The sequence below is a fragment of the Procambarus clarkii genome, chromosome 92 (assembly GCF_040958095.1).
Source record: "Procambarus clarkii isolate CNS0578487 chromosome 92, FALCON_Pclarkii_2.0, whole genome shotgun sequence".
Lineage (NCBI taxonomy): Eukaryota > Metazoa > Arthropoda > Malacostraca > Decapoda > Cambaridae > Procambarus > Procambarus clarkii.
The window spans coordinates 9,655,658-9,673,725 of NC_091241.1; the positions used below are offsets into that span (position 1 = coordinate 9,655,658).

General features: G+C 46.7%; 1 protein-coding gene across 6 annotated transcripts in view; it reads left to right on the top strand.

The window, feature by feature from the left end:
* Positions 1-16,343, top strand: part of LOC123775075 (bcl-2-related ovarian killer protein) — a 60,192-nt gene extending 43,849 nt beyond the window's left edge. For all 6 annotated transcript variants that reach the window (XM_069319318.1, XM_045769904.2, XM_069319322.1 and 3 more), the window contains one exon: positions 15,436-16,343. In XM_069319318.1, the coding sequence (XP_069175419.1) occupies positions 15,436-15,576 (141 nt within the window). In that variant the 3' untranslated portion in view covers positions 15,577-16,343. The remainder of the gene's footprint in view (positions 1-15,435) is intronic.
* The last annotated feature ends 1,725 nt before the right edge of the window (positions 16,344-18,068 follow it).

Sequence of the window (18,068 nt, forward strand, 5' to 3'; positions counted from 1 at the left end):
GGTGACACTGTAACAGTGACAGGTGACACTGTAACAGTGACAGGTGACACTAACAGTGACAGGTGACACTAACAGTGACAGGTGACACTGTAACAGTGACAGGTGACACTAACAGTGACAGGTGACACTAACAGTGACAGGTGACACTAACAGTGACAGGTGACATTGTAACAGTGACAGGTGACATTAACAGTGACAGGTGACACTAACAGTGACAGGTGACATTGTAACAGTGACAGGTGACACTAACAGTGACAGGTGACACTGTAACAGTGACAGGTGACACTAACAGTGACAGGTGACACTAACAGTGACAGGTGACACTAACAGTGACAGGTGACATTGTAACAGTGACAGGTGACACTGTAACAGTGACAGGTGACACTAACAGTGACAAGTGACACTGTAACAGTGACAGGTGACACTAACAGTGACAGGTGACACTGTAACAGTGACAGGTGACACTAACAGTGACAGGTGACACTAACAGTGACAGGTGACACTAACAGTGACAGGTGACACTAACAGTGACAGGTGACACTAACAGTGACAGGTGACACTAACAGTGACAGGTGACACTGTAACAGTGACAGGTGACACTAACAGTGACAGGTGACACTAACAGTGACAGGTGACACTAACAGTGACAGGTGACATTGTAACAGTGACAGGTGACATTGTAACAGTGACAGGTGACACTAACAGTGACAGGTGACACTGTAACAGTGACAGGTGACACTAACAGTGACAGATCTCTCCTTCATAAGAATTAACAAACTAACGCCACAAATCCTCATTAAATAGCAATTAAACAATTACATCGACAAATAAATAAATAAATATAACAGTGCTTCTACACGCAGAAATCACAATAGCGTGATGCATCAAATGAACAAATCCACAAGGGCTGTGGCGAGGATTCGAACCTGCGTCCGAGAGCATCCCAGACGCTGCCTTAATCGACTGAGCTACGACATGGTCAAAAGGAGTTGAAACCGAAGTTCTAGAAACCGAAGTTGCGTCTGGGATGCTCCCGGACGCAGGTTCGAATCCTCGTCACGGCCCTTGTGGATTTGTTCATTTAGCAATGCTGGTCTTTTAGAGTACAGGACAACAAGGCACTACTCACACTCTACCCTTCCCTCCCAACCATCCTTCTCTCCCATTTTCCATTCTCTTCCCCTACCTCATCTCCTTTCCACTTTTAGAATATCTGTGTGGTCAAGGTTGGAGGTCAGACGCTCGTAGCTAGCCTCACCCAACTTTGCAGGTTGAGTGGCCTGAGGTAGAGGACGGACACAGGCTGGTAGGGGTCAGTCTTATTGGTCAAGGCTTGCCCGGGGGTCATAGCCCCCCCTCCCCCTCCCTCCATCTTCCCCCCACATAATAGTTAAATGTGGCTGGCTGAATCCCTAGATTTCTTCACTCGGAGACGTGAGATCAGTATTATAATTTAGAAGAGTAGAGGGAAGTAAAGAGGGCAAGACAAAAGTTCTTACGGGAGAAAGTTAGAGAGCAAAGGAAAGGTAGAAGAGAGGATGGAGGCCGGATAACCTCGCCCAGCTTTGACACATGACACATGTGGGGTATGGGAGCGTCATAGGCCAGGCCGAGTAGACTCAACTGCCACACATTAACAAATATCGGCATCTAATCCCGCTACTCTCTCCCAGATGCGATTTTCATGCTCAGATCTGAAATGTTGGTTGTGTTGTCCTTAGACTTATTTAATAGTTTCATTGCTTCGTTATATAATTTTCCGAAAGAGAGATTGAGAGAAAGAGGAGGAAGGGGAAGGGAAGGAAAAGGATAGAGAGGACAGAGAGAGGGACAGGTAGGTGGAATAAGGGGGATATTGGAAGAGAGGGTAGAGAAAGGCGATGTTTGCGTAAGAGAGAGAGAGAGAGAGGAATTGAGGAGAGACCCGGGCGCAGCCGGGTACTCCCTCTAGTGTTGTGTATAAATAAAGGAGAATATAGAGCAATATCCCTCCCTCTCTGCGTGTCTTCTAAACCACTCTTGGAAAGTCTGGTCTCGCTGGAATGTAATTAAGGGATCATTAGCTGTCTTTGGCGCGAAAGTCTTGACCTAAGATAAAGTCGATGTTTTCTCCAGGAGGTAAAGAAACTGGTCCTTGAAGTTGTGGAGGCAATATTGGAGCCAGGTGTGTGTGTGTGTGTGTGATGAACCACGTAACATTAAAGTCAGGTGTGTGATGATGATGATGATGATCTTGGTTAATAGGGGGGATGAGGCTCTCCCCCCCCCCCAAAGGGGGAATAGACAGTTCACCAACAACTGGTCACTGATGGTGACATGACCTGTCTCATGGCGTCACCTCCCCGCGAGATGAAGTGGAGAATACCGGAGTGAGTGAGTGAGTGAGTGAGTGAGTGAGTTTGTCTTGCTGTGGGATAGTGTTTATAATTGGTAATGAAGATTGAGCAACACAGTACCCGCAAGGGAGGAGTAAGGGTGAGAGAGAGAGAGAGAGAGAGAGAGAGAGGAGGACACAGAACGGGGGTGGGGGGGGCCGAGTGGGGGGGGATACCTTGTAAAGCCTTAAAGCCTTAAAGTAGTCATGTAGGACCTCTGCCTCCCTGAGACCCCCGTAAGGCTGAACTGGAAAATAGTTAAGTTCACGCTTGACATCTCTTGACACTTGGGATGTTCCCGCTGACATCTCTTGACACGTGAGATGTTCTCTGTGACGTCTCTGTGACCACCTAACACAGTGCTGGCACTGTGTCACCTGTCACTGTACCTGACACAGTGCCCTGGTCATGCAGGCTGGGCCTTCTCATCTCCACAAATTCCTTACTTTTCTTATTATTTTAAGCGAAGATTATAAACGGTAAATATAATCCAATATCTATAATTAGGGTTTAAGAACGAACGTTTAGAAACATTTTCTGAAAGTTAAGAGTATGACTTTGGAAGTGACTTAAGTTGACACGTGAACAGCACTTAAGTGTTGGCCGGCGTGGTGTTTACGCTTGATAAGAGCCGTCTTGTTGATGTTGGAGGACCAGGAGGCTGTTAGTGGCTGAGTGGTGGTGTTGTAGCCGGTGGTGGTGGTGGTAGACGGTGGTGGTGGTGGTGGTGGTGTTGTGGCCGGTGGTGGTGGTGGTAGACGGTGGTGGTGGTGGTAGACGGTGGTGGTGGTGGTGGTGGTGGCCGGTGGTGGTGGTGGTGGTAGACGGTGGTTGTGGTGGCCGGTGGTGGTGGTGGTAGACGGTGGTGGTGGTGGTAGACGGTGGTGGTGATGGTGGTGGCCGGTGGTGGTGGCCGGTGGTGGTGGTGGTGGCCGGTGGTGGTGGTGGTAGACGGTGGTGGTGGTGGCCGGTGGTGGTGGTGGTGGCCGGTGGTGGTGGTGGTGGCCGGTGGTGGTGGTGGTAGACGGTGGTGGTGGTGGCCGGTGGTGGTGGTGGTGGTGGTGGTGGTGGTGGTGGTGGTGGCCGGTGGTGGTGGTGGTAGACGGTAGTGGTGGTGGCCGGTGGTGGTGGTGGTGGTGGTGGTGGCCGGTGGTGGTGGTGGTAGACGGTGGTGGTGGTGGTAGACGGTGGTGGTGGTGGTGGTGGCCGGTGGTGGTGGTGGTGGTAGACGGTGGTGGTGGTGGCCGGTGGTGGTGGTGGTAGACGGTGGTGGTGGTGGTAGACGGTGGTGGTGGTGCCCGGTGGTGGTGGTGGTGGTAGACGGTGGTGGTGGTGGTGGCCGGTGGTGGTGGTGGTGGTGGTGGCCGGTGGTGGTGGTGGTAGACGGTGGTGGTGGTGGTGGTGGCCGGTGGTGGTGGTGGTAGACGGTGGTGGTGGTGGTGGCCGGTGGTGGTGGTGGTGGTGGTGGTAGACGGTGGTGGTGATGGCCGGTGGTGGTGGTGGTGGTGGTGGTAGACGGTGGTGGTGGCCGGTGGTGGTGGTGGTGGCCGGTGGTGATGGTGGTGGTGGTAGACGGTGGTGGTGGTGGTGGCCGGTGGTGGTGGTGGTGGTAGACGGTGGTGGTGGTGGTAGACGGTGGTGGTGGTGGCCGGTGGTGGTGGTGGTGGCCGGTGGTGGTGGTGGTAGACGGTGGTGGTGGTGGTAGACGGTGGTGGTGGTGGCCGGTGGTGGTGGTGGTAGACGGTGGTGGTGGTGGTGGTGGCCGGTGGTGGTGGTGGTAGACGGTGGTGGTGGTGGTGGTGGTAGACGGTGGTGGTGGTGGTGGTAGACGGTGGTGGTGGTGGTGGTGGTAGACGGTGGTGGTGGTGGTGGTAGACGGTGGTGGTGGTGGTGGCCGGTGGTGGTGGTGGCCGGTGGTGGTGGTGGTGGTAGACGGTGGTGGTGGTGGTGGTGGTGGTAGACGGTGGTGGTGGTGGTAGACGGTGGTGGTGGTGGCCGGTGGTGGTGGTGGTAGACGGTGGTGGTGGTGGCCGGTGGTGGTGGTGGTGGTGGCCGGTGGTGGTGGTGGTAGACGGTGGTGGTGGTAGACGGTGGTGGTGGTAGACGGTGGTGGTGGTGGCCGGTGGTGGTGGTGGTAGACGGTGGTGGTGGTGGTGGTGGCCGGTGGTGGTGGTGGTAGACGGTGGTGGTGGTGGTGGTGGTGGCGGTGGTGGCCGGTGGTGGTGGTGGTGGTGGTGGTGGCCGGTGGTGGTGGTGGTGGTGGACGAGGGAGGGGGGGGAGGAGGAGGGAGTGTGTGTTTATCTTGCGATGATTTCGGGGTTCAACGTCCCCGCGGCCCGGTCCCCGACCAGGCCTTCAGGCTGGGTGGACGTACCTATTGTCTAAATTCCTCCAAGAAATCACATTAACGTGAAGTGTATCACGTCTGTGGTTGATATAAGCACTGCAATCACCTTCTGTGGTTGATTGTTCAGTAAAATACTAACCTAACCTACATACAGAAATACATAAATTACACAGATTTACCTCTGTCCTACATAAAGAGTGTTCAAGGTGTCATTTTTACATAATGTCATTAATGTGTGTTTACACATGTGAAATGCAATTCTGACCAGCTTCCGCATATCCTGTATACACATTGCAGTGCTTAAATCAACCACATATATACACATATACATACATATACACATTTATATCTCTCCTACTTTGACCGGGTAAGATAGCTACTGTATCAACTAGTGTTATTAAGCACTTAACCACTGAAGGTGATTAAGGTCCTTTTACAAGCTCAGGTTATAGTTACATCACATTATATAACTGATGCATTACATAGTCAATCTTGGGTACAAGTCCAATATATCATCAAGTGGTTCCAGTACTCATATAGTAGTTACAGACTTCAGCATACCTCAGCCCAGGAGGGCGAAAGTCAGTCAATATGGGACATTCTACAATATAATGTGCAAGGGAGTGAATGTTTTCTCTTTCACAAAGTTGACACATTGTGTATTAGACATTTGGGTTTTGAGAAGGCTGCCAGATACGTCTATATCCCAGGCGTATTCTGGCCACTATAATACCACATTGTCGAGTTCTTGTTCTATCAGCACCATATATGAATGTCTTTTCGCGATATTTATCATAATGTTTAATGCTACAACTTTCAGGCGTTGTGAATTGGTTAGTAAGACATTAGATATTCGTTTAAGTATTAGCTTTGTCCCAGGTATTGAAACACCCATATCAATGTCTACTATTGGTTCACTACACACCTGTGTGGCTGCCAGCCCCACACCTGTAAAACCTTGGACTGGCTTCAGTAGACGCCTCCACACTTCCTGTAGATTCAGTGAACTCTTCCAGGTTGCATAAGTTACAACATGTCGTGGTGTAGGGGTTAGGGTGCGCGGCTGGCAGTACCCTGGTTGCTGGTTCGAGGCACCTCGTTGCTCTAATTGATTTTCTGGTATGTCCAAGTCTCCCCTCAGCCTGTTGCTAGGCAAGGCTAGGCACTCCAACACCCTCCCTCCCTCCCTCCCTCCACTCCATCAAAAAATCCAATTGCTTTGCCTAACCAGAAATGTACCAAACCCAAGCAACCCACCTACCCCTATCGGGGGAACAATGCATACAAAAGTCACTATTACGATGCTTTAATATTTTTGTTATTAATGTATCGGCAATTTGTTAACGGATTGGTGGTGGGAGGGGAAGAGGTGCCCCGGGGGAGAAGGGAGGGAGGGGGGGAGGGGGTGACGTTGTCTCCAGCGACCGTGGTGACCCACTACACGTGACCCCCCCCCCCCTCTTCCTCCCCACCGCCAACACTAATACTATTTGTTGCTATGTCGCATATCTCTCTCTCTCTCTCTCTCTCTCCCCTCCTATTCCCCTCTTCCCTAGCCCCCTTTCCCCTTACCTATCAGTGCCTATGGGGGAGCTTTTACCTGTTTATGTCCTGCCTAACACAGCCTTCCTCCTCTGCCTTATAATTGAACTAGTCTGTCTTTAATTTATCCTCCAAAGTTGTGGGTGGAGGTGGCTTCTACAACTTCTTCCTTCAGGTCATTCCACGTGTTGACCACCCGTCCAGGGTACGAGGATTTCCTAACATTTCTTCCATTCACTTGCGTTTCCAGCTTCCACTTGTGTCCTGTCGTCCTACTTTATCTCACGTTAAAAAGACTCTCCTTGTCCATAGTGTCTTATTTCGCTAGGTATCTTGTATATTGTGATCATATTTCCTCTGTTTCTCTACCGGGGTTGTGTAAGTGCCTTTCAACTATCTTTATAGCGTAACCCTCATTGCTTTGTAGTGTCAAGCTTTTGTAGTTTTTTCATTCTGGTTTTATGGTTGACAGTACCCAGCTAGCAGTGACTATGGAAGGGTTTATGGTTGACAGTATCTAGCTAGCAGTGACTAGGGAAGGTTTACGGTTGACAGTACCCAGCTAGCAGTGACTAGGAAAGCTTAGTGCTAGAACATGAATGCTAGAATCCTAGTGCTTCCCGCCTGTCACCAGAAGCTCTCGTGTCAAGAGAATAATATCAGCAGCGTATGTGAAGTTAGCAAACATAACGTCACTTAAGAATGTTAACAAGGAGGCTTGTATAGTTTATACACACTGTGTGAACGCCGCGACTTCACTTCGTGCAGGTCGACGTTCGATCCCCGACAATCCAAGTGCTTAGGCAACATATCTTCCCGCTATATAGTGGTACTGGCTCTGCACACTAATAATTACCCTACCGTTCGTGTCGGCTTACAGTACAGGCCTTATAAGATGTACCAACTATCAGGCATGCCCGCCAAACCGGTTAATATATATAATGCCTTCTTACGACCAGGTCCATATACGGCCGGTGAGGGCAGACTGGAGGATGATCCGACTGTTGTGGGTGGCGGCAGTCGTGGTGTAAAGTGTTTGTGTGTGGTTGTTGTTTAAGATTTGCTACTCGGAACAAAAAGTTCTAAGCAGCACGGGCTATGGTGAGCCCGTAGTTTTCCGAGTGTTTGTGTCAATGGGAAAAAAGGCGCTGAGAAAAAAATATGTTTCAAATTCATTTCTACAGTCACTAATCCTTCACCACAGTGGCTACACGACACATTGTGTCGTTGTATCAAAGAGCAACACAGACTTCATAGCTTTTTAAAATCATATTTATGTTTGCCAAATGTTTGAGAATGTGTTGATCCGTGACTGTGGGCAACAACCTCCGATATTATGTGATGTTAACTTCTGATAATGTATTGATATTGTATTGTTTGCTTAATACAGTTTTGCATAGTTCTTGTGGTGTTGCATAGATCTGCACGCGGAGTCTGCACGAAATAGTAAACCAAGAGGATGAAATTGCATTTCGTCGAGTATATTTAGATGATCAAACAATGATATTTAGATGATTAGATGATGTTTGAGTATATGACAGATGATTTAGATGATGGTGTTAACATTTTTAAGTGTGTTCGTGTGGCTTAGCGTGCTGACCTTTGACCTGGGAACTGGTGGCCAAGCTTTCTAAAGAGTCACGACTGGAGAGTTGGTGAGTTTTGTAGAGGTGAGTGAAGGACTTGTCAGGTCAGAGGTCAGTTGGAGTGGCTCCAAGTCCCCGGGTGGGGCTCTTTGACCTCCCGCCTGTTCTCTCATGTCACACAGTACAAATATTAATAGTATTCGTTACCAAGATGGTACATGTAACTGGCGCTGTATGTCTGTAAACCTCAGAGAGAGAGAGAGAGAGAGAGAGAGAGAGAGAGAGAGAGAGAGAGAGAGAGAGAGAGAGAGAGAGAGAGAGAGAGAGAGAGAGAGACGTAGAGACGTAGAGACGGAGAGAGACAGAGAGAGACAGAGAGAGACAGAGAGAGAGACAGAGAGACTTATGGCGCAAGCTTGGGGCTTTAAATTTCAGTCTTGTGACAGGAGTCTATAAGGTAAAAGTAATAAGATGGGTTGTACACACACCAGCAGCGGTCCCGTCTCTTAATACTGGACCTCGCCTAATCCACGGGGGGGGGGGGGGGGGCGGGGAGGGAGGTGGGGCTGACCTCCGTCCACACTGGCCAAGCGACTCTACACACTGCTCGCGGTCCGCGCGCTTAATTTACATCTCTGTAGGAATTTATCGTTTTCTTGCGAGGGTGGCGGGCGTTGGGTGCGAGATGTGCTGTGTGTGTGTCGCTGGGTGATGGGTGTCGTTGTTCACCAAGGTGGCCGTACTCACCTAGTTGTGTTTGCGGGGATTGAGCTCTGGCTCTTTGGTCCCGCCTCTCAACTGTCAATCAACTGGTGTACAGGTTCCTGAGCCTACTGGGCTCTATCATATCTACACTTGAAACTGTGTATAGAGTCAGCCTCCACCACATCACTTCCTAATGCATTCCATTTGTTAACTACTCTCACACTGAAAAAAATCTTTCTAACGTCTCTGTGGCTCATCTGGGTACTAAGTTTCCACCTGTGTCCCTTTGTTCGCGTCCCACCCGCGCTAAAGAGTTTGCCTTTGTCCACCCTGTCAATTCCCCTGAGAATTTTGTAGGTGGTTATCATGTCTCCCCTTAGTCTGGGTGAGTGAGACAGAGCGAAGGACAAAGCTCACCGGGGCCCAGTTGGCACTCCCTGTGACATTCCTGAGAGCACGTCTCAGCCCATCCTCCAGCCCTCCGGGAGGGGGGATAATAAATCTTGAACTGGCAACAATTTGATGACATGACAAGGCAGCCAATTAGCTGTGAACAAGCGTTGCCTGTGGCTGATGAATGGTGGTTCACTCGGAGGGTAATTGAACTGGTGCCTCGTCCGCCCGTCTCCACACCATAGTGAGACGGGCCGAGGTGGCCAAGACGAGTCTAAAGCCTGCAGTACCGTCCTATAGACGTCACACACACACCCGTCTATACCATATATATAAAACACACAAGTGTCAGCCCCGACTCCGAGCAGAAGGGATGTGACAAGTGTGGGGGTCCCAGAAGGCTCGGTCCTGGGCCCACTACTGTTTCTAATTGATGTGAATGACCTACTGGACGGAGTGATCGCTCGTCCATGGCAATGTTTACACACGCCGCCAGACTCGTAAAGAATGTACACACCTGAGGAGGAGGAGGACTGCAGAAAGTTACAGGGAAGACCTTGACAACCTCCAGGAGTAGACAAACAAATGGTTGCTAGATTTCAGACCCAACAAGTGTAAGGTAAGGAGAATGTGACAGGGAGAAAGGAGACCAGAAGGTATCGCCATCACCATGTGGCATCCTGGGGAACATTAGCACGTCGTTTGGAATCCTAAATCAGGACTCCTTTTTTATGCAATCTACACATCCTTGGTCAGACCAATACTGGAGTATGCAGCACCGGCATAGAATCCTGACCTTGTGAAACAAAAACCAAAAAAGTGCAGATGTATACAAGATCGCTGCCAGTGCTAAGAGGGTTAAGCTAAGAGGACAGGTTAAACGAACCAGACCCAACAACACTAGAAGAAACTGAGGAGATACCATCACAACATACAAGATACCCGAGGCGAGCAGACAAGGTGGACAATAAAAGCCTCTTGTATTACACAAGCAGTCTTCTACAGCCTCGCTGTATTGCTCAAGATCCACTCAACAATTCCACAATAAAGAAAACAAGAACGTTAGGAGGAGGACAAAAGCCGAAACAAAAGCAACAGGACTAACATCTGATATATAAATTTCAGAAGAACTAAATGCAATTTCCATAGTTTTCTTTAAAGTTTGGACATAACAGTAGATACTCCATGTCAGTATTATAAGGAAAATAGCCGTGAATGACCAAGTAGTTAAATAAAAGGCGCAGAGATGATGACAAAAACTCTTGTCGTGTATGATTGCCTCAGACGACGGGGAGGTAGACAGGTGGGACCCAAGAGCTGGTGTAGGTACAAGTAGGTGAGCACACGGAGTACGACGACGGTGTTGTTGCTCAAGACACACCGAGTCTGTGTCTTCCTGGCCTTCGTCTGCCATTATCTTCCCATTACACGAAACCTAACCTTCCAACCTCGTGCCTAATGTATGTGTGTGTGTGTGTGTGTGTGTGTGTGTGTGTGTGTGTGTGTGTGTGTGTGTGTGTGTGTGTGTGTGTGTGTGTGCGTGTGTGTGCGTGCGTGCGTGTACTCACCTATTTGTGCTTGCGGGGGTTAAGCTTTGTCTCTTTGGTCCCGCCTCTCAACTGTCAATCAACTGGTGTACAGATTCCTGAGCCTACTGGGCTCTGTCATATCTACATTTGAAACTGTGTATGGAGTCAGCCTCCCTCCACATCACTGCCTAATGCATTCCCTTTGTGTGTGTGTGTGTGTGTGTGTGTGTGTCGGTGTGTGTGTGTGTGTGTGTGTGTGTGTGTGTGTGTGTGTGTGTGTGTGTGTGTGTGTGTGTGTGTGTGTGTGTGTGTGTGTGTGTCGGTGTGTGTGTGTGTGTGTGTGTGTGTGTGTGTGTGTGTGTGTGTGTGTGTGTGTGTGTGTGTGTGTGTGTGTGTGTGTGTGTGTGTGTGTGTGTGTTCGTCTGGCCAGCGGTCTCTGGCCTGCTAGCGTGTGGCGTCATTACTTGTGAGTGTCCTGTGCTTGTAGTCTTTTCACCTGGTTGTGCTTTCCGGGTGTGAACTTCAGCTCTTGGATCCTACCTCTGTGTCTCCGGACGACCGGTGTCTGCAGGTTCCCGAGCTCTTTAGGCTGTATTGGATTTACTTTTCACCACATTTAATTTATTCAATTTTTACGATACTGAGAAATGATTTAGAACATACTGTAGCGCTTTCGGTGTCTCCACCAGTGGTGACCATGGCTCCCTCTATCGTCTCTCTTCCAGTCATGTCACATTCGGTTTCTTCAGGCTTTTATTGACCTAAATTTACCTGAGGGCTACTATCTCTCTAGTGGCCTCGGCGAGATAGAAAGTCGGCGGCTTGTCAAAGGTCCCGGCATTTGTTCTGATGATTTTATTGCGCTGGATTTTAAAATTCAGAAGAGATTTGGAATTTACGGCTTTGGTGGGTAGGCGGTTCCATGGGTTTATATCCCTATGGGTAAAAAAACATCTGTTTCTATCCTTCATTGTGGCTTGTTGAACTTGAAACCGTTGCTCCTTCTTTGTGTTACAACTGACCTTGTGAAGAAGTTGTCGGGATCACTATCCTCCAAGTTTAGGGAGCCGGTGGCTGAGCGGACAGAACACTGGACGCGTGATCCTGTGGTCCCGGGTTCGATCCCGGGCACCGGCGAGAAACGATGGGCAGAGTTTCAACCTGATGCCCCTGTTACCTAGCAGTAAATAGATACCTGGGAGTTAGTCAGCTGTCACGGGCTGCTTCCTGGGGGTGGAGGCCTGGTCGAGGACCGGGCCGCGGGGACACTAAGCCCTGAAATCATCTCAAGATAACCTCAAGAGAAGTTATTCATTAATTTAAAAGTTTCGATGAGATCAGGCCTATCATGTCGGGTTTTCATTGTTAGTCCTGAGGCCCTCCACCGTTCCTGGTATGAGTTTAGTTTAGTTTAGTTCTGGAATGATTTTTGTCGCCCAGTGTTGAACTTTCTCCAAAGAAGCTTCCCTGGAAACACAAACCGTAACTGTCTCTATTTTCCGCTTGTTACAACTTGTAATAAAGTTGTTACATCTTGGCTTAACGTGTTTATGACGTATTAGAACGTTGTCACAACTTGCTATATTGGTTGTTATAACTGGTTAGGTGTTAAAACTTGTTCGAACGTTGTACCAACGTCGTAGTTTCGGTGTGTGTTTTGCGGGTTATGTCTTTCTGAAGCTGAGGTCTTGCAATTATCTAGTTAGTGGGGCGCACCAGAGATTAATACAGTTGTACAACTGCCGTCTTTTCCTTGACATCAAAAGTTTATTTGACTATTCCTAGCGGGTTGGTACGCTCTCTTGACTGAAGCTCCCACTTGCTGTGCAACTTTAACGCGTTAACTCTCGCCTTTGGATAACCTTTCCTTTGGACTTGCCAGTATAACAAGGCAAGTTCTTGATGGTCCACGTGGTTACAAGTTCTTGATGGTCCACGTGGTTACAAAAGATGTCATATTACTACTAATAATAATAGTCACCCCCCCCCCCTCCCCCAAAGGAGACCAGGTCGAGGGGACGTTGAGCCCCGAAATCATCGCAAGGTAACCACAAGGAGCCTTATTTAATAAAAAAAATTAGGCCATGGTCTCTCCTCTCAATAGAGTAAAACATTTTCGCTATGTACAATTGGGTTATTGATCACTTAAATGCCTTTAAGTTACCGTCACGCGATCAATATAGCTTTCTAATTAAAATGATCTCGAGTTTGCAGTAATTGCAAAGATGTTTTGAACGGGTTTGAACTCTAGAAAACAGTAATGGTCGTCTTGCTGGGCGCGAGGAGCGTCAGCCATGAGATGTTCCGACATTTTCTGCCCGAAATTACGCTGCGCGTACTAGTGGCTTTACAAGAATGTAATTACTATGCTATGTATCCTCACAATCCCAATGTACCTTCTTGTATATAAATAAATAAGGCGCAATACATTATATGGGTCTCGTAGTAGAGGTGGCTTCGTTTTCGCCTACAATCTGATCCAGAGTTCGATTCCCGGAGCTGGCGAGAAATGGTTGGACACGTTTCCTCTCGTCTGATGCCGCTGTTCAGTTAGCAGTAAATAGGTCTAGGGGGCCAGATTCACGAAGCAGTTACGCAAGCACTTACGAACCTGTCCATCTTTTCTCAATCTTTGGCGGCTTTGTTTACAATTATTAAACAGTTAATGAGCTCCGAAGCACCAGGAGGCTGTTTATAATAATAACAGTTGATTGGGAAGTTTTCATGCTTGTAAACTGTTTAATAAATGTAACCAAAGCCGTCAAAGATTGAGGAAAGATATACACGTTGGTAAGTACTTGCGTAACTGCTACGTGAATCTGGCCCCTGGAGTTAGTCAGCTGTTGTGACGAGAGCGTGTAGGCTGTGATGGATGTCTTGGGCATGGTCCCAAATAGGCAACGCACTGACACTAGTCCCCAAGGAACTGTTGGCAGCGTATCCTCAAAGCTGAGAGTAATAGTCGAGTCACTGTGGCGAGTCTCGTCCTGTTGCCATGCTCAGAGTAATGGTATATGAGGCTGGGTTTTTGCGTTTAGTTCAAAATCTTTTAACCTTAGTGCGTGTCGCCATTTTTTTTTTTTTTTTGTCAAAGGCTTGTTTATGTTGCTACTTTCATTGTTTCGTGATGCTGTTACTGTTGCTGCTGCTGCTACTGGTATTGATGCTAGTACTGCTACTACCACCACTATTATTACCTCCTATTATAATATTTCTACCAACACTAATATATTTGCGCGTCCACACCCACACACACTCGAGGATGGATTATTTAACACGGGTGATACACGAACAAGGGGACACAGGTGGAAGCTAAGTACCCAAATGAGCCACAGAGACATTAGAAAGAACTTTTTCAGTGTCAGAGTAAGTAAATAATTATCAAAAGAAGGCACCAAACCGGGAAGGCTATGTATCAGTGTCAGAGTAGTTAGTAAATGTAATGCACTAGGCAGTGATGTGGTGGAGGCTGACTCCATACAGTTTGAAATGTAGATATGATAGAGCCCAGTAGGCTCAGGAACCTGTACACCAGTTGAGAGACGGAACCAAAGAGCCAGAGCTCAACCCCCGCAAGCATAACTAGGTGAGTACAACTAGGTGGGTACACACACACACACACACACGTTAGAAGGAACTTTTTCAGTGTCAGAGTAGTTAACGGATGGAATGCATTAGGCAGTGATGTGGTGGAGGCTGACTCCATACACAGTTTTAAATGTAGATATGATAGAGCCCAGTAGGCTCAGGAATCTGTACACCTGTTGATTGACGGTTGAGAGGCGGGACCAAAGAGCCAGAGCTCAACCCCCGCAAGCACAACTAGGTGAGTACAACTAGGTGAGTACACCCCACATGAACAAACACATCGCAGTAACACCATTATCTGGACATATAACCCGGTGATCACAATGTGCAGTATTCAAAACAGCCAATTAAGTCGGAGATAAAACGCATACAAAAGAGCCCATGACCTTCAGGGAGTACGAGTGTGAGCACAAGGACTTGGATGACTTGCTCCTCCCTACACTTAGCCAATATAGTGATATAATCTACGTAGGCAGAGGTGAATATTGTGTACCTCACACACCCCTGGCAAGCTATACCCGCAAGAGTTCTTCACACATAATATACTTGTACTGCCTTGTAAAGCCAGGGCCACACTCTACGATCTTCAAGACCATCCTTCTAAAAATGGGAGGCCTGGTCGAGGACCGGGCCCCCCATTTTTTCTCCTCCGGGAAAATGCGACGTCGTTGCAACGGCGCCTGTGGCTCCATGTGACGACGCTGCGGATGGTTATGTAAACACTGACGGTACTGACATTGTAACGGCGAATGCGACGTCGTTGCAACAGCAAATGGAACGTCGTTGTGACGGCGAATGCGACATCTGCGACGTCGTTGTAACGGCGCCTGTAGCTCGATGCGACGACGCTGTTGATGGTTATGTAAAACATTTCAAAGTGATGGCTAAGGTTTCTGGTAATTCAATATATCCCAAAGTTTGTGTAATGAAATTGCCTCATGAATGTGGTTGTAAACAATTTACCCCCATCCACGGGATGGGCAGAGTGCATAAGATAAATTGACTTCATTTATGGTGAAGTAATTACAAAAAGAAGTGCTTATCTTAAAGATCATTTGTAGTCTAGCCCATAATCCCATTATGTGAGAAACCTTTCTACAACTCACACACATGATGGGTATGGGGACCTTAATATGTTGAACTAAACATTGTGTTAACATTTTTAAATGTCATACAAAATAATATATACTTTAGTATATTTTCATCAACAAAATGTATTATTATATTGTGGTTCACACAACCGGACCTGCAGCAACAAATTAAATTCAACCAAATTTCCTCAAGCATAGAAACGCCTTATAACCAAGTACTTGTGGTATATGCTATCATTAAAGCATCTTCATGTCTTTTAATAATGATCGTGTTACAGAGTTCACTGCTGACGTGGTCGCAGACACCGGAGACAGACCCATCGGCGCTGCAGGTGCTGGTACTGGTAGTGGCCGGACTCATCATCACAGCCTTCTTGATCATCCTCGCTCTCAAGTTCCTCGGAGAGCTCGTCACCTGAACTTCCTCCCTCCCTCCCTTGCTCGCTCAGAGGGAGGCTGTGGGTAACCCTATGGATGGGGTAGTGTAGGCATTGGTGGTCTTCTCTGTACCCAACTTGGGATAAATATAGGATAAGGGAGAAATCCCTAGTGGGACCAGTATCCCACAGCCTCCTCTCCTTAAATGTAATCTACAAGACAGCAGAAAGAAAATACATCACTATAGCAATTCCCTCCTCCCCAAAATGTAGATGTAGCCCTTTCCCATATGCTAATTAGGAGTTGGGTGAGTAATGGTCAGTGCTGGTGTTGTGGCTACTGCAAAACTCTGCAACATTGTGAAGATGGTCTAACTTGCAAGTACAGTACTGTACTGTCACTGACTCTCTCCAAAGACAGGCAAATGACAGTTGTAGTTAGAACAAGGTAATGTTAGCAGACCAAGTGCTGTTATCAGTTCGGCTTGGGACAGTGCCTGTAACTATACTTGACAGCCCTAGTACCTGAACTAGGGCAGTACAGGAAGATCACGGGAAAGCTTGTGACACCGTCATAATACAGTATAACTATGCTTTCCCCTAATACATCATCATATCCTTAACTTGTATGCTGCACTTAATATAATTAATATAATTGATTAAGATATACGTGCAGCCATATCATCTAATTCATGTTGGGTAATACAGCTGTGTAATCAATATGTATATGTGGAGGAGCTTATAATTATATACACTATTATACAGAGGTTTCAATAGTGTGACGAATAAAATTTAATTGACACCGTTAATTTCAGTTCTATGACTTTGCAGAATATCCTTATATAATTTTTATGATAGGTTATACAAATAAAATCAGACTGATGTATTGTCAAGACCGAGTCACATTCACTGGTATACTATATTTTTACTTAAATTGATTGAATAAAATTTAATTCAAATTGAATATCATCCATAGGATAATAAACCCATAGAATCACTTACCTGCCAAAGCCACAAATGACAAGATAATAGTTCAGTTCAAAATCCAATGGGAAAATATCAGAAATATTGAGGCCTGTGACAAGCTGTGGCTGCCTGTCCCTGTCACGGCTACTCGAGTTGGCGGACCTCTGATAAATTCAGGCAAGACAGTTGCATAATGTCCCTGGCTCTCTATAATACAGCCAGACAAGCAGAAGTGGACTATGATGGGGATAAATTGTTACCGACATGTTTGTATGCGGTGTTCATAGCTGAGAATGAAAAAGAAAAGATGACGTGTAAAAGACAATGAACAATTGATCATGTGAGCATGAAAGATGAAGCTAAATGTAACAAAAACAAGTTCATGGTGTTTAGAAGATAATGGGATGTTGATTTTGTAGATCCCTTTCCTGACAACACAGTAATCTGAACTGAACGATAAAAATGGGAAATGTATGGCAAGTAGCAGCAAATTTCAAATACACGGAGCAGTGTTAGATAATGATAGTATAGGTGAATCAATAATGAGCAGGACAAGTAGTACTAGAGGTGAAAAGTATAATGTAAGTAAGATATGTTAGTATAGGAGTTAAGCTAGGTCCAAGTGATGGACCTGTTCCCAGCCCAAACATGTGCAAGTGACACTTGAATAAGCAAAGTGACTGGTAGAGAAGAGAGAGAGGCAGAATGCTCAAAAGTAAAATCAGCACAAATGACCAATTTAGCAGCCCCAGTCATCATCTCTCTAGACCAATGTTTTAAGATTTGCACAGTATTTTTTTGAAATTTACCTTTATAACATGCACTGCTACTGAAACCAAAGTTTAAAAAATACATAATAACCAGTTACAAATAATGCTGAAAAGTAATTATGATATTGGAAAGACCAGACAAAATTCTACGGCATTTATAAGAAACACAAAATTAGGTTTCCTAATAAAAATAAAATGAATGGTTAAACTTACTGACCTGACCTGGACCCCTTATGTACAGGGTATGAGTATGTCAGTGAAGTATGAAATATGGTACAAGTAAAAAGGGGGTTTGGGAATGAAATAGCAAAGCCCAAAAAGGCTATACAGTAACTACTGTAGTTACAGCACGTCCAAAACTTGTTAGATATTATTCATGATGCCAATGAGAGCAGAATGACAAATAAGCAATGCCAAAAGGTTTTCATTTTGAAGAATCTTAATGAGGGGCAAAAAGACTTTAAAGGAAGCGGGGGGGGGGGAAAAAGCAAAATTTCCCACCGTCCAGAAAATCGGGACATTTTAAGAGGCGTGCGACAACTAGCAGCACAACATGGTTCTGACAGCAAGGCTCAGGTCTGCTCCAAGTGCCCAAGAATTAATGGTGTGTGACCAACACAACCTACTAAAGTTTCCCAATTTCTTGTTATGCACTAGGAGAAGTCACAGGAATAGGTAAAATTTGATAGCACATTTATTTGTAATAGCTAACTCTCCTAAATGATTGTAGATTATATGATACAAAATCAGAGCAACAATTTTGCATTTAAGATAGTGCAGATCCAAACCAGAAGTTGA